The sequence below is a fragment of the Pecten maximus genome, chromosome 8 (genome assembly GCF_902652985.1).
Source record: "Pecten maximus chromosome 8, xPecMax1.1, whole genome shotgun sequence".
Lineage (NCBI taxonomy): Eukaryota > Metazoa > Mollusca > Bivalvia > Pectinida > Pectinidae > Pecten > Pecten maximus.
In genome coordinates this window covers 480779-497246 of record NC_047022.1, presented here as the reverse complement: position 1 = coordinate 497246, position 16468 = coordinate 480779, and the positions used below count along the sequence as shown (strand labels likewise).

Below are 16468 nucleotides of genomic sequence, written 5' to 3'. Positions count from 1 at the left end.
TTCTCGGCTCTCCACACATAAATCATGGCCCTAGACAGGAGAGTTCTCGGCTCTCCACACATAAATCATGGCCCCAAACAGGAGAGTTCTCGGCTCTCCACACATAAATCATGGCCCCAAACAGGAGAGTTCTTGGCCCCAGACAGGAGAGCTCTTGGCTCTCCACATATAAATCATGGCCCCAGACAGGAGAGCTCTCGGCTCTCCACACATAAATCATGGCCCCAGACAGGAGAGCTCTTGGCTCTCCACATATAAATCATGGCCCCAGACAGGAGAGCTCTCGGCTCTCCACACATAAATCATGGCCCCAGACAGGAGAGCTCTTGGCTCTCCACATATAAATCATGGCCCCAGACAGGAGAGCTCTCGGCTCTCCACACATAAATCATGGCCCCAGACAGGAGAGCCCTTGGCTCTCCACACATAAATCAAGCATCCAAAGTCCAATAGACGAATCAATATACAGTGTTTATTTCTACTGTATAAACACATGGTGGACGTGTATTTCGGGTGAGAGCAGGCGCGCTGACCTTGAGGTTAAACATAGACCACACAGAAGAATGTCTTAAACTTCCAAAACTATTTAAACCAAATTCAATACCCTTAATACTGACTATGGACGGTGAAAAGAAACCAATATGTAGCAGTAGGTTGAGTCATACAGGCGGTAAACCAGTAACTTACAGATAGAGTTTATAGAAAAAGACAACATGGTAACACTTTAATAAATTGTTTTATTTTGCATATGTAACAATGTTCATTTATTTCCCAGGCCGTTTCCATGACCATGGCCGTGGTTACCGTGGCCGTTAACCTGACATCTGCAATTACTGTCAACACAGTGGCGAGCGGACTCGACTGTACAGCTGCTGGTGAAGGTGGCAATCTTGTCACAATCCGCCTTCAAAGTACATGCTGTGAACAACAACCATGTACACAGGTAAATAAATAAAAACAGTATCATTCGAAAGTTAATTTAGTTTTTAGAGGTTTAACGTTCTCGCAGCGGCCAGGGTCATACAAGTATGAGAACCAGGCACAATGTGTCGCCACCCGGATTTACACATGTTTTACATGATATTGTTTTACATCGTCTTACGAGCGAAAACATTGACAATGTTTGTATTTACTACATTCGACGGGTGAGAGTTCCCTACATCGACAGTACTCTGTGTAAACGAACATTTTCTAACATTTAATCTTGACATTTTTATAGATCCCGTCTCGCGGAACCATCCCTAATTTTAAACCTATCGGATACTTCACAATCATATTTCCTGGACAATATTTTTGAAGTTGCTATCACTATTTCTTGAAAAGTACTGGAGGGATATTTCTCAAACTTCATATACAGGTTCCTCTTTGTCCCTAGTGGTGCCAATTTAAGTTTTATCAGGAAAACAAAATGCCTGACAGGCGGCCATCTTTGATTTTGACTATTATTTTGCTGTCCCTATTTCTTTAAAAGTACTGGAGGGATATATCTCCAACTTCACATGTTGAAACTTTTTGGGCCGTAGTTGTGCCAATTAATTTTTGACTTTTGATCAGAAAAACAAAATGGCTGAGAGGTGACCATCTTGATCTAGTTATCAGATTATTAAGAGGAAAAGAAGGTAACAGTATAGAGAAGATTAGTCTGACATAGAACAAATAAAGATCATTCAAATGTGGGCGCCAAGATCACTCATTGATCTCTTGTTTTGTACAAGAAAAACGTGTGTTTATTTTGTACAAGAAATACGTGTGTATATTTTGTACAACATGGAAATACGTGTGTATATTTTGTATTAGAAATGCATATGTTTATTTTGTACATATATATAAATATAAAATCTAATACTTACTGGCTAAGGTATTGTGTTCGTTTACGTGCATGCACGTGCACACGTGAATACCCATGATGTCCACACATTCTGGCTCCCCTACCGTGCATTGCGTTACTGCGCAGGAGTAGCTGGTAGTGTTAAGCTTATGACAGGTCTCGCTGGCGACAATCGCCACTACAACAGATAATAGATTACGTCATCATGACAGCGTAGTTATATAATTACACTCGAAAGTTAAGGTATTCCACACGTCTTTACAAACTATATAAAGTTTTGAATGACTTTGATGTATATTTCATGTAAACACATTTTTAGATATAATCTTTTAGCCGAATTAAGAGACAGCCTTTTTATTAACGATTGCTTGTGAAATATAAGGAACAAACACAAACTTCGTCTTGTACACCAGAAGGTGTTTCGGAATGGATCGGCCTACACGACGGCACACGACATGGAAATGTAGATAAAATCCGGTAAATGTCATGTCCCCAAAATGTGAATCATGGAAATATCAAACAAGAAGATTTTTACCGGTTATAAATAACGGTCGATTGATGCCTTTAGTTTATGTGTTTATTTTATTTAACGTCCTATTAACAGCCAGGGTAATCTAAGGACGATCCAGGTTTTGCGTATGGAGGAAAGCCGGAGTACCCGGAGAAAAACCACCGGCCTACGGTCCGAACCAGGCAACTGCCTCATATGGGTTTCGAACTCGCAACCCAGAGGTGGAGGGTTAGTGATAAAGTGTCAATACACCTTAACCACTCGGCCCCCGGGTGCTTGGTTCTCACGGTTATATAATTTTGTCAGTAAACTCAACGAGGATGTTGCTGGTAAGAACTTTAATCTGTCTCTGTGTAATTCTCGACCTTACCATAGGCTACATTTACTACTAATACCTCCCTCCCCACTAAAAAAAACGCCTTCCTCTCCACTAAGTTATAATCAGGAAAAAACGCCTTCCTCCCCACTAAGTTATAACCAGGAAAAACCGCCTTCCTCCCCACTAAGTTATAATCAGGAAAAAAACCGTCTTCCTCCCCACTAAGTTATAATCAGGAAAAACCGCCTTCCTCTCCACTAAGTTATAATCAGGAAAAAACGCCTTCCTCCCCACTAAGTTATAATCAGGAAAAAAAACGCCTTCCTCCCCACTAAGCTCTTATACAAGAAAAGAAAGCCTTCCTCCCCACTAAGTTATAATCAGGAAAAAAAAACGCCTTCCTCCCCACTAAGTTATAATCAGGAAAAAAAACGCCTTCCTCCCCACTAAGTTATAATCAGGAAAAACCGCCTTCCTCCCCACTAAGTTATAATCAGGAAAAAACGCCTTCCTCCACACTAAGTTATAATCAGGAAAAAACGCCTTCCTCCTCCCCACTAAGTTCTTATACAAGAAAAGAAAGCCTTCCTCCCCACTAAGTTATAATCAGTAAAAAAAGCCTTCCTCCCCACTAAGTTATAATCAGGAAAAACCGCCTTCCTCTCCACTAAGTTATAATCAGGAAAAACCGCCTTCCTCCCCACTAAGTTATAATCAGGAAAAACCGCCTTCCTCTCCACTAAGTTATAATCAGGAAAAACCGCCTTCCTCCCCACTAAGTTATAATCAGGAAAAACCGCCTTCCTCCCCACTAAGTTATAATCAGGAAAAAACGCCTTCCTCCCCACTAAGTTATAATCAGGAAAAAAAACCGCCTTCCTCCCCACTAAGTTATAATCAGGAAAAACCGCCTTCCTCCCCACTAAGTTATAATCAGGAAAAAACCGCCTTCCTCCCCACTAAGTTATAATCAGGAAAAAACGCCTTCCTCCCCACTAAGTTATAATCAGGAAAAAAAACGCCTTCCTCCCCACTAAGTTATAATCAGGAAAAAACGCCTCCTCCCCACTAAGTTATAATCAGGAAAAAAACGCCTTCCTCCCCACTAAGTTATAATCAGGAAAAAACCGCCTTCCTCCCCACTAAGTTATAATCAGGAAAAACCGCCTTCCTCCCCACTAAGTTATAATCAGGAAAAACCGCCTTCCTCCCCACTAAGTTATAATCAGGAAAAAAACGCCTCCCTTCCTCCCCACTAAGTTATAATCAGGAAAAAACGCCTTCCTCCCCACTAAGTTATAATCAGGAAAAAAAACCGCCTTCCTCCCCACTAAGTTATAATCAGGAAAAACCGCCTTCCTCCCCACTAAGTTATAATCAGGAAAAAAAACGCCTTCCTCCTCCCCACTAAGTTCTTATACAAGAAAAGAAAGCCTTCCTCCTCCCCACTAAGTTCTTATACAAGAAAAGAAAGCCAAGTTCTTATACAAGAAAAGAAAGCCAAGTTCTTATACAAGAAAAGAAAGCCTTCCTCCTCCCCACTAAGTTCTTATACAAGAAAAGAAAGCCTTCCTCCTCCCCACTAAGTTCTTATACAAGAAAAGAAAGCCTTCCTCCTCCCCACTAAGTTCTTATACAAGAAAAGAAAGCCTTCCTCCTCCCCACTAAGTTCTTATACAAGAAAAGAAAGCCTTCCTCCTCCCCACTAAGCTAAGACATATCCCATTTGCCTGACAAGGACCACTGATCCCGACACCGACATGAACTTCGACGTTTGGAGATATCTCGAGATATTAATTAAACACATTCGATTATTATTATTATTAATTATATTCCTACACAGGCTTGATGTTTGAAAATGCGATGTACATGTATGACAGCACAGGGACTTGACACAATCCATATATGCGGGTGTGTGTGACTGTGGGTTCAGTATCTCTCCCCCAAGTGCACGTGAGGGAGACGTCTGTTCTCAAGGACATAGTGTTGTCCAGTTCCTACAGACATCCTGACACTAGTGACAGAGCCTAATAAATACGAAATATATGTCAAATGATAAAACATTGTGCATTCCATTTAATAATAACTTAAAGTTAACAATGATTTGTTTTAAACTATTTAGGTAAGCGTTGTAGATTGCGTGTGATGGAGGCATATGGCTACGTATTATATTTAATGAACAATATCCCACTAGTGTCCACAAGTGTTTGTGGACCGTACACGTAATGCATATACTACTCCGTGTATACACGTGTTTCAGGACGACAATGTCAGAAGACGCACTCTACTCGGGTATCTAATCATGATGTATATTCGTTTACAAATGTCACATGGAAGCGAGTACATTTCTACCTTTTAAGTTTATCACAATAGTACATACATTTCGATAAACTCATTTTCTATACACGCATATTTCCCTCTCCGCTAAGCTTTAATACAAGAGAAAGAACGTGTGCCTAAGGCTTCCATTGTTGTCAAGCCTATCTCCGTTAACAAACAGGAATTAAGTTCAGACAAAGATCCAACTATTAGCAGTAACAATCACAAACTTGTCATGAAGAGTTTTAAGCACGGTTTCGACAAAAAGATTAAGAAAAGCACACGTGTGTTCTGTTTTTATTATAGATTTTTATACTGTAGAGTAGTTTAAGGTTACGACTCAATAGATCTTAACCCCTCAGTAAGCGAATTCTCTGACGTAGTCATCGACGACGGAATCATTTCGGACTTCTCATTAAGAGGTATCATATAAGAAGCTTATCATTTTGGATAATGCGAAGATCACCAGTCACGATATGTAACTGGGTTGTAGATATGTAACTGGGTTGTAGATATGTAACTCGGTTGTAGATATGTAAGTGGGTTGTAGATATGTAACTCGGTTGTAGATATGTAAGTGGGTTATAGATATGTAACTGGGTTGTAGATATGTAACTGGGTTGTAGATATGTAAGTGGGTTGTAGATATGTAAGTGGGTTGTAGATATGTAACTGGGTTGTAGATATGTAAGTGGGTTGTAGATATGTAACTGGGTTGTAGATATGTAACTGGGTTATAGATATGTAAGTGGGTTGTAGATATGTAACTGGGTTATAGATATGTAAGTGGGTTGTAGATATGTAACTCGGTTGAAGATATGTAACTGGGTTATAGATATGTAAGTGGGTTGTAGATATGTAACTGGGTTATAGATATGTAAGTGGGTTGTAGATATGTATCTGGGTTATAGATATGTAACTGGGTTGTAGATATGTAACTGGGTTATAGATATGTAACTGGGTTATAGATATGTAACTGGGTTATAGATATGTAAGTGGGTTGTAGATATGTAACTGGGTTATAGATATGTAACTGGGTTATAGATATGTAACTGGGTTGTAGATATGTAACTGGGTTATAGATATGTAACTGGGTTATAGATATGTAACTGGGTTATAGATATGTAACTGGGTTATAGATATGTAACTGGGTTATAGATATGTAACTGGGTTATAGATATGTAACTGGGTTATAGATATGTAACTGGGTTATAGATATGTAACTGGGTTATAGATATGTAACTGGGTTATAGATATGTAACTGGGTTATAGATATGTAACTGGGTTATAGATATGTAACTGGGTTATAGATATGTAAGTGGGTTGTAGATATGTAACTGGGTTGTAGATATGTAACTGGGTTGTAGATGTCGCAGAAGAATTTTTTTGTAGGCCATCTCCATTTCAACTGTTGTAGGGTTTTAGAGACACGTCATATGCCTTTACCGAGCCGAATCCGAGACATCTTCACGTCAAAAATGGCGCAATAATTTTCTACTTCATATTTTTAAAAGTTGCATCAAGGTGATGAACAATTTCATACCCTGGTGTCAGAGGCATGCATTTGACATTCGTGTTAACTATATAATTAACATGGAAGTTGCCAAACTAATCGTTTTGTTCCTTTGGTTTAGAATAACTACATTGGTATGAAGGAGGTTTAGACTAACTACATTGGTATGAAGGAGGTTTAGACTAACTACATTGGAATGAAGGAGGTTTAGACTAACTACATTGGTATGAAGGAGGTTTAGACTAACTACATTGGTATGAAGGAGGTTTAGACTAACTACATTGGTATGAAGGAGGTTTAGACTAACTACATTGGTATGAAGGAGGTTTAGACTAACTACATTGGTATGAAGGAGGTTTAGACTAACTACATTGGTATGAAGGAAATGAACTAAAAATGACGCTACTTAGTTTCGCCTTAAATGAATTATTTTGGATATTTGAAACGAAAAAATGTTAGTTATCAGAGGCATACCTTTTTAAATTTTCATTTAGAAAACGCTTTATCAGTCTTTTCATGAATAACCACTCTATCTGTATAAAAAAATTCTTCACTTTAAGCGAGAAACCCGCGCGGGCGCGGCTCGGTATTTTCTAGGCTATGCCCTTTGGAACGGAAACAGTTCTCTTCAACGTTATTCTACACTTGCAAGAAAAGTTCCGAACGAAATCTTTTTTATTAACCAAGCCGCGCGGTTTAAACGGTTCAATGCAGAATTGTTTCAGTAAAAAATATTCTCAAAGTGTGATATTTGAACGGAAGCAGAACAATTCTAGTCAAAATTAGTCTCTATACTGCGCAGTTTTAACAAAATACCAGGAAGAGGCGCTACCACACATAACGTAGAATATAATGAACATTGCTACGTTGCTTTCCATCATCAATATCATAAAGATCCATTATTTGATAATTGTCCTAAAACACACGTTAAATTGCTTAAGCATGCTTTGATCTGCTGTATTCTCCCGTTGTTTCAAATATGACCTCTAATTGCATTGAGTTAGCGTCAGAAAGAGGATGGGCAGGGTTCAGAATGGGTAGAGGTCAGAAAGAGGATGGGCAGGGTTCAGAATGGGTAGAGGTCAGAAAGAGGATGGGCAGGGTTCAGAATGGGTAGAGGTCAGAAAGAGGATGGGAAGGGTTCAGAATGGGTAGAGGTCAGAAAGAGGATGGGAAGGGTTCAGAATGGGTACAGGTCATAATGCCGTATTTCAGCTGAATATAGTCACAGAAAATCTCATTCGTTTCAATTTTACAAACTTTTTTTACCCTTTCAATTAAATCTTTTTCTTCTCGTTTCCCTCCTCATACAAGCTACAAAATAATCGTAAATATATGTTTCGGAGATTTAATGATTAAGTAAGAATTGAAGAAAGTTACCCGAGTTTCCTCTGACCCACCGTCAGACGTTAGACATTTAACAGATTCACGTATATTTGTCAGTAAAAAAAAATCTAACGCTTAGTGTTCGGGAATCATGATACACGGAATGGAAGGAAACCTGGTTGATAAAGCATTTCAACAACGAACTAAAACCACAAACCTAGGGCTGCAAGGAAGGCAAGTGTGATCTGCATTGTCCAGGTGTCGTCTTCTCGTAACTTCGCTCCTTGTTTTATCTCCAGTATTTGTAATATTTGTTGAGGTCACGTGACACTAAATGGGACTATGTCACGACAGATAAGGGAGGTGCGCTGTTTTAAGTCAAAATTAGAGTTATATCTAGCATGACCTTTTGGAAACGTGATTCCAATAAAAGATTTCGTAACATCAACTGTGTATATTAGTCTATTTAAGGCAAAACGTGACGAATCGTCTTGATGACGTCATTGGATTAAAGTGAAAAATCTTGCGACAAATATGTATCATACAACATTAAATAAAGTATTAAAAATGTAAAGGTAATAACCATACTGATAGCAAGACTCTGCTCTAATGTCTTATCAGTCTAGACTTACACAGTCACAGTGTTCACGTACTAATTAAATGGACCGTTAGCCTGCTGTGTGACCGTGTATGTCATTAACAAAAGTCTGTGTTAACGGACCGTTAGACTGCTGTGTGGCCCTGTATGTCATTAACAAACGTCTGTGTTAACGGACTGTTAGCCTGCTGTGTGACTCTATATGTCATTAACAAACGTATGTGTTAACGGACCGTTAGACTGCTGTGTGACCCTGTATGCCATTAACAAACGTCTGTGTTAACGGACCGTTACACTGCTGTGTGACTCTGTATGTCATTAACAAACGTCTGTGTTAACGGACTGTTAGCCTGCTGTGTGACTCTATATGTCATTAACAAACGAATGTGTTAACGGACCGTTAGACTGCTGTGTGACCCTGTATGCCATTAACAAACGTCTGTGTTAACGGACCGTTACACTGCTGTGTGACCCTGTATGTCATTAACAAACGTCTGTGTTAACGGACCGTTACACTGCTGTGTGACCCTGTATGTCATTAACAAACGTCTGTGTTAACGGACTGTTAGCCTGCTGTGTGACCCTGTATGTCATTAACAAACGTCTGTGTTAACGGACCGTTAGACTGCTGTGTGGCCCTGTATGTCATTAACAAACGTCTGTGTTAACGGACTGTTAGCCTGCTGTGTGACTCTATATGTCATTAACAAACGTATGTGTTAACGGACCGTTAGACTGCTGTGTGACCCTGTATGCCATTAACAAACGTCTGTGTTAACGGACCGTTACACTGCTGTGTGACTCTATATGTCATTAACAAACGTATGTGTTAACGGACCGTTAGACTGCTGTGTGACCCTGTATGCCATTAACAAACGTCTGTGTTAACGGACCGTTACACTGCTGTGTGACTCTGTATGTCATTAACAAACGTCTGTGTTAACGGACTGTTAGCCTGCTGTGTGACTCTATATGTCATTAACAAACGAATGTGTTAACGGACCGTTAGACTGCTGTGTGACCCTGTATGCCATTAACAAACGTCTGTGTTAACGGACCGTTACACTGCTGTGTGACCCTGTATGTCATTAACAAACGTCTGTGTTAACGGACCGTTACACTGCTGTGTGACCCTGTATGTCATTAACAAACGTCTGTGTTAACGGACTGTTAGCCTGCTGTGTGACCCTGTATGTCATTAACAAACGTCTGTGTTAACGGACCGTTAGACTGCTGTGTGATCCTGTATGTCATTAACAAACCTCTGTGTTAACGGACCGTTACACTGCTGTGTGACAGTGTATGTCATTAACAAACCTCTGTGTTAACGGACTGTTAGACTGCTGTGTGACACTGTATGTCATTAACAAACGTCTGTGTTAACGGACCGTTACACTGCTGTGTGACTCTGTATGTCATTAACAAACGTCTGTGTTAACGGATCGTTAGACTGCTGTGTGACCCTATATGTCATTAACAAACGTCTGTGTTAACGGACCGTTACACTACTGTGTGACTCTGTATGTCATTAACAAACGTATGTGTTAACGGACCGTTAGCCTGCTGTGTGACTCTGTATGTCATTAACAAACGTCTGTGTTAACGGACCGTTACACTGCTGTGTGACCCTGTATGTCATTAACAAACGTCTGTGTTAATGGACCGTTACACTGCTGTGTGACTCTATATGTCATTAACAAACGTCTGTGTTAACGGACTGTTAGCCTGCTGTGTGACTCTGTATGTCATTAACAAACGTATGTGTTAACGGACCGTTAGACTGCTGTGTGACCCTGTCTGTCATTAACAAACGTCTGTGTTAACGGACTGTTAGCCTGCTGTGTGACTCTGTATGTCATTAACAAACGTATGTGTTAACGGACCGTTACACTGCTGTGTGACTCTGTATGTCATTAACAAACGTCTGTGTTAACGGACCGTTACACTACTGTGTGACTCTATATGTCATTAACAAACATCTGTGTTAACGGACCGTTAGACTGCTGTGTGACTCTGTATGTCATTAACAAACGTATGTGTTAACGGACCGTTAGACTGCTGTGTGACCCTGTATGTCATTAACAAACGTCTGTGTTAACGGACCGTTACACTGCTGTGTGACTCTGTATGTCATTAACAAACGTCTGTGTTAACGGACCGTTAGACTGCTGTGTGACCCTGTATGTCATTAGCAAACGTCTGTGTTAACGGACCGTTAGACTGCTGTGTGACCCTGTATGTCATTAACAAACGTATGTGTTAACGGACCGTTAGACTGCTGTGTGACCCTGTATGTCATTAACAAACGTCTGTGTTAACGGACCGTTACACTACTGTGTGACTCTATATGTCATTAACAAACGTCTGTGTTATCGGACCGTTACACTGCTGTGTGACCCTGTATATCATTAACAAACGTATGTGTTAACGGACCGTTACACTGCTGTGTGACCGTGTATGTCATTAACAAACGTCTGTGTTAACGGACCGTTACACTGCTGTGTGACTCTATATGTCATTAACAAACGTCTGTGTTAACGGACCGTTACACTGCTGTGTGACTCTATATGTCATTAACAAACGTCTGTGTTAACGGACCGTTAGCCTGCTGTGTGACCCGGTATGTCATTAACAAACCTCTGTGTTAACGGACCGTTAGACTGCTGTGTGACTCTGTATGTCATTAACAAACCTCTGTGTTAATGGTGTTACACATCTGATAATGCTATCCAGGAATGTTACCCATCTGATAATGTTACTCAGGAATGTTACCCATCTAATACTGTTACCAAGGAATGTTTCCCATCTTATAATGCTACCCAGGAATGTTACCCATCTGAAAATGCTACCCAGGAATGTTACCCATCTGATAATGCTACCCAGGAATGTTACCCATCTAATACTGTTACCCAGGAATGTTACCCATATAATAATGTTACCCAGGAATGTTACCCATCTAATACTGTTACCAAGGAATGTTTCCCATCTTATAATGCTACCCAGGAATGTTACCCATCTAATACTGTTACCAAGGAATGTTTCCCATCTTATAATGTTACCCAGGAATGTTACCCATCTGATAATGTTACCCAGGAATGTTACCCATCTAATACTGTTACCCAGGAATGTTACCCATCTGATAATGTTACCCAGGAATGTTACCCATCTAATACTGTTACCCAGGAATGTTACCCATCTGATAATGCTACCCAGGAATGTTACCCATGTAATACTGTTACCCAGGAATGTTACCCATCTGATAATGCTACCAAGGAATGTTACCCATGTAATACTGTTACCCAGGAATGTTACCTATCTGATAATGCTACCAAGGAATGTTACCCATCTAATACTGTTACCCAGGAATGTTACCCATCTAATACTGTTACCCAGGAATGTTACCCATCTAATAATGTTACCCAGGAATGTTACCCATCTGATAATGTTACCCAGGAATGTTACCCATCTGATAATGCTACCCAGGAATGTTACCCATGTAATACTGTTACCAAGGAATGTTACCCATCTGATAATGCTACCCAGGAATGGTACCCATCTGATGATGTTACCCAGGAATGTTACCCATCTAATACTGTTAACCAGGAATGTTACTCATCTAATAATGCTACCCAGGAATGTTACCCATCTGATGATGTTACCCAGGAATGTTACCCATCTAATAATGCTACCCAGGAATGTTACCCATTTAATACTGTTACCCAGGAATGTTACCCATCTGATGATGTTACCAAGGAATGTTACCCATCTGATAATGCTACCCAGGAATGTTACCCAGGAATGTTACCCATCTGATAATGTTACCCAGGAATGTTACCCATCTGATAATGTTACCCAGGAATGTTACCCATCTGATAATGTTACCCAGGAATGTTACCCATCTGATAATGCTACCCAGGAATGTTACCCATCTGAAGATGTTACCCTGGAATGTTACCCATCTAATACTGTTACCCAGGAATGTTACCCATCTGATAATGTTACCCAGGAATGTTACCCATCTAATACTGTTACCCAGGAATGTTACCCATATAATACTGTTACCCAGAAATGTTACCCAGGAATGCTACCCATCTAATACTGTTACCCAGGAATGTTACCCATTTAATAATGTTACCCAGGAATGTTACCCATATAATAATGTTACCCAGGAATGTTACCTATCTGATAATGCTACCCAGGAATGTTACCCATCTGATAATGTTACCCAGGTATGTTACCCATCTAATAATGTTACCCAGGAATGTTACCCATCTGATACTGTTACCTAGGAATGTTACCCATCTGATAATGTTACCCAGGAATGTTACCCATCTGATACTGTTACCCAGGAATGTTACCCATCTGATAATGTTACCCAGGAAAGTTACCCATCTGATGTTACCCAGGAATGTTTCCCATCTAATACTGTTACCCAGGAATGTTACCCATCTAATACTGTTACCCAGAAATGTTACCCAGGAAAGTTACCCATCTAATACTGTTACCCAGGAATGTTACCCATTTAATAATGTTACCCAGGAATGTTACCCATATAATAATGTTACCCAGGAATGTTACCTATCTGATAATGCTACCCAGGAATGTTACCCATCTGATAATGTTACCCAGGTATGTTACCCATCTAATAATGTTACCCAGGAATGTTACCCATCTGATACTGTTACCCAGGAATGTTACCCATCTGATAATGTTACCCAGGAATGTTACCCATCTAATACTGTTACCCAGGAATGTTACCCATCTAATACTGTTACCCAGGAATGTTACCCATATAATACTGTTACCCAGAAATGTTACCCAGGAAAGTTACCCATCTAATAATGTTACCCAGGAATGTTACCCATATAATAATGTTACCCAGGAATGTTACCTATCTGATAATGCTACCCAGGAATGTTACCCATCTGATAATGTTACCCAGGTATGTTACCCATCTAATAATGTTACCCAGGAATGTTACCCATCTGATACTGTTACCCAGGAATGTTACCCATCTGATAATGTTACCCAGGAATGTTACCCATCTAATACTGTTACCCAGGAATGTTACCCATCTGATAATGTTACCCAGGAATGTTACCCATCTAATACTGTTACCCAGAAATGTTACCTATATAATACTGTTACCCAGGAATGTTGGATTTATGACCCAAATATCTTAATATATTAGCAATTATGTCTCCACTGACTTTAGATATAGCTCAAGGTCATTCCTTTCAACAAAATTGAAAGCTGCACCACTGTGACAGACTCTTTTTTTCTATATTTAGTTATTATCAAAGGATCTGTTGTTTTAACAATGCCTCAACTATCATTGAACTTCAACCTTCTTCCTTACATTCCAACTAATCTCAGACTCCCCCTCTCTGTTTAGTAGACATCCTTCCCTGATGGTATCCCTTCTCTGTTTTAGTAGACATCCTTCCCTGATGGTATCCCTTCTCTGTTTTAGTACAGACATCCTTCCCTAATGGCATCCCTTCTCTGTTTTAGTAGACATCCTTCCCTGATGGTATCCCTTCTCTGTTTTAGTACAGACATCCTTCCCTGATGGTATCCCTCTCTGTTTTAGTACAGACAGCCTTCCCTGAAGGTATCCCTTCTCTGTTTTAGTACAGACATCCTTCCCTGATGGCATCCCTCTCTCTGTTTTAGTACAGCCATCCTTCCCTGATGGTACCCCTTCTCTGTTTTAGTACAGACATCCTTCCCTGATGGTATCCCCTCTATGTTTTAGTACAGACATCCTTACCTAAAGGTATCCCTTCTCTGTTTTAGTACAGACATCCTTCCCTGATGGTACCCCTTCTCTGTTTTAGTACAAACATCCTTCCCTGATGGTATCCCCTCTCTGTTTTAGTACAGACATCCTTACCTAAAGGTATCCCTTCTCTGTTTTAGTACAGACATCCTTCCCTGATGGTATCCTCTCTCTGTTTTAGTAAAGACATCCTTCCCTGATGGTATCCCTCTCTGTTTTAGTACAGACATCCTTTCCTGATGGTATCCCTCCTGTTTTAGTACAGACATCCTTCCCTGATGGTATCCCTCCCTGTTTTAGTACAGACATCCTTCCCTGATGGTATCCCTCTCTGTTTTAGTACAGACATCCTTTCCTGATGGTATCCCTCCCTGTTTTAGTACAGACATCCTTCCCTGATGGTATCCCTTCTCTGTTTTAGTACAGACATCCTTCCCTGATGGTATCCCTTCTCTGTTTTAGCACAGACATCCTTCCCTGATGGTATCCCTCTCTCTGTTTTAGTACAGACATCCTTCCCTGATGGTATTCCTCTCTGTTTTAGTACAGACATCCTTCCCTGATGGTATTCCTCTCTGTTTTAGTACAGACATCCTTCCCTGAAGGTATCCCTTCTCTGTTTTAGTACAGACATCCTTCCCTGATGGTATCCCCTCTCTGTTTTAGTACAGACATCCTTTCCTGATGGTATCCCTTCTCTGTTTTAGTACAGACATCCTTTTCTGATGATATCCCTCTCTCTCTGTTTTAGTACAGACATCCTTTCCTGATGATATCCCTCTCTCTCTGTTTTAGTACAGACATCCTTTCCTGATGGTATCCCCTCTCTGTTTTAGTACAGACATCCTTCCCTGATGGTACCCCTTCTGTTTTAGTACAGACATCCTTCCCTGATGGTATCCCTTCTCTGTGTTAGTACAGACATCATTCCCTGATGGTATCCCTTCTCTGTTTTAGCACAGACATCCTTCCCTGATGGTAACCCTCTCTCTGTTTTAGTACAGACATCCTTCCCTGATGGTATTCCTCTCTGTTGTAGTACAGACATCCATCCCTGATGGTATCCCTATCTGTTTTAGTACAGACATCCTTCCCTGATGGTATCCCTCTCTCTGTTTTAGTACAGACATCATTCCCTGATGGTATCCCTCTCTGTTTTAGTACAGACATCATTCCCTGATGGTATCCCTTTCTGTTTTAGTACAGACATCCTTCCCTGATGGTATCCCTTCTCTGTTTTAGTACAGACATCCTTCCCTGATGGTATCCCTTCTCTGTTTTAGTACAGGCATCCTTCCCTGATGGTATCCCTTCTCTGTTTTAGTACAGACATCCTTCCCTGATGGTATCCCTTCTCTGTTTTAGTACAGACATCCTTCCCTGATGGTATCCCTTCTCTGTTTTAGTACAGACATCCTTCCCTGATGGTATCCCCTCTCTATCTTAGTACAGACATCCTTTCCTGATGATATCCCTTCTCTGTTTTAGTACAGACATCCTTTCCTGATGATATCCCTCTCTCTCTGTTTTAGTACAGACATCCTTTCCTGATGATATCCCTCTCTCTCTGTTTTAGTACAGACATCTTTCCCTGATGGTATCCCTCTCTCTGTTTTAGTACAGACATCCTTTCCTGATGGTATCCCCTCTCTGTTTTAGTACAGACATCCTTCCCTGATGGTACCCCTTCTCTGTTTTAGTACAGACATCCTTCCCTAATGGTATCCCTTCTCTGTTTTAGTACAGACATCCTTCCCTGACGGTATCCCTCTCTCTGTTTTAGTACAGACATCCTTCCCTGATGGTATCCCTTCTCTGTTTTAGTACAGACATCCTTCCTAATGGTATCCCTCTCTGTTTTAGTACAGACATCCTTCCCTGATGGTATCCCTCTCTGTTTTAGTACAGACATCCTTCCCTGAAGGTGTCCCTTCTCTGTTTTAGTACAGACATTCTTCCCTGATGGTATCCCCTCTCTGTTTTAGTACAGACATCCTTTCCTGATGGTATCCCTTCTCTGTTTTAGTACAGACATCCTTTCCTGATGATATCCCTCTCTCTCTGTTTTAGTACAGATATCCTTTCCTGATGGTATCCCCTCTCTGTTTTAGTACAGACATCCTTCCCTGATGGTATCCCTTCTCTGTTTTAATACAGACATCCTTCCTTGATGGTATCCCTTCTCTGTTTTAGTACAGACATCATTCCCTGATGGTATCCCTCTCTGTTTTAGTACAGACATCCTTCCCTGAAGGTATCCCTTTTCTGTTTT

At 40.5% G+C, this 16468-nt stretch overlaps 1 protein-coding gene across 1 annotated transcript; it reads right to left on the bottom strand.

Moving 5' to 3' along the window:
- Positions 1 to 719: 719 nt before the first annotated feature.
- On the bottom strand, positions 720 to 8132 carry LOC117332374. Its single transcript, XM_033891261.1, has 3 exons — positions 8034 to 8132; positions 1851 to 2006; positions 720 to 918 (listed from the first exon to the last, which is right to left on the bottom strand). Exons 1-3 carry the CDS (start codon positions 8065 to 8067, stop codon positions 761 to 763), a joined length of 348 nt encoding a protein of 115 aa, XP_033747152.1. The 5' UTR covers positions 8068 to 8132; the 3' UTR covers positions 720 to 760.
- Positions 8133 to 16468: the final 8336 nt, after the last annotated feature.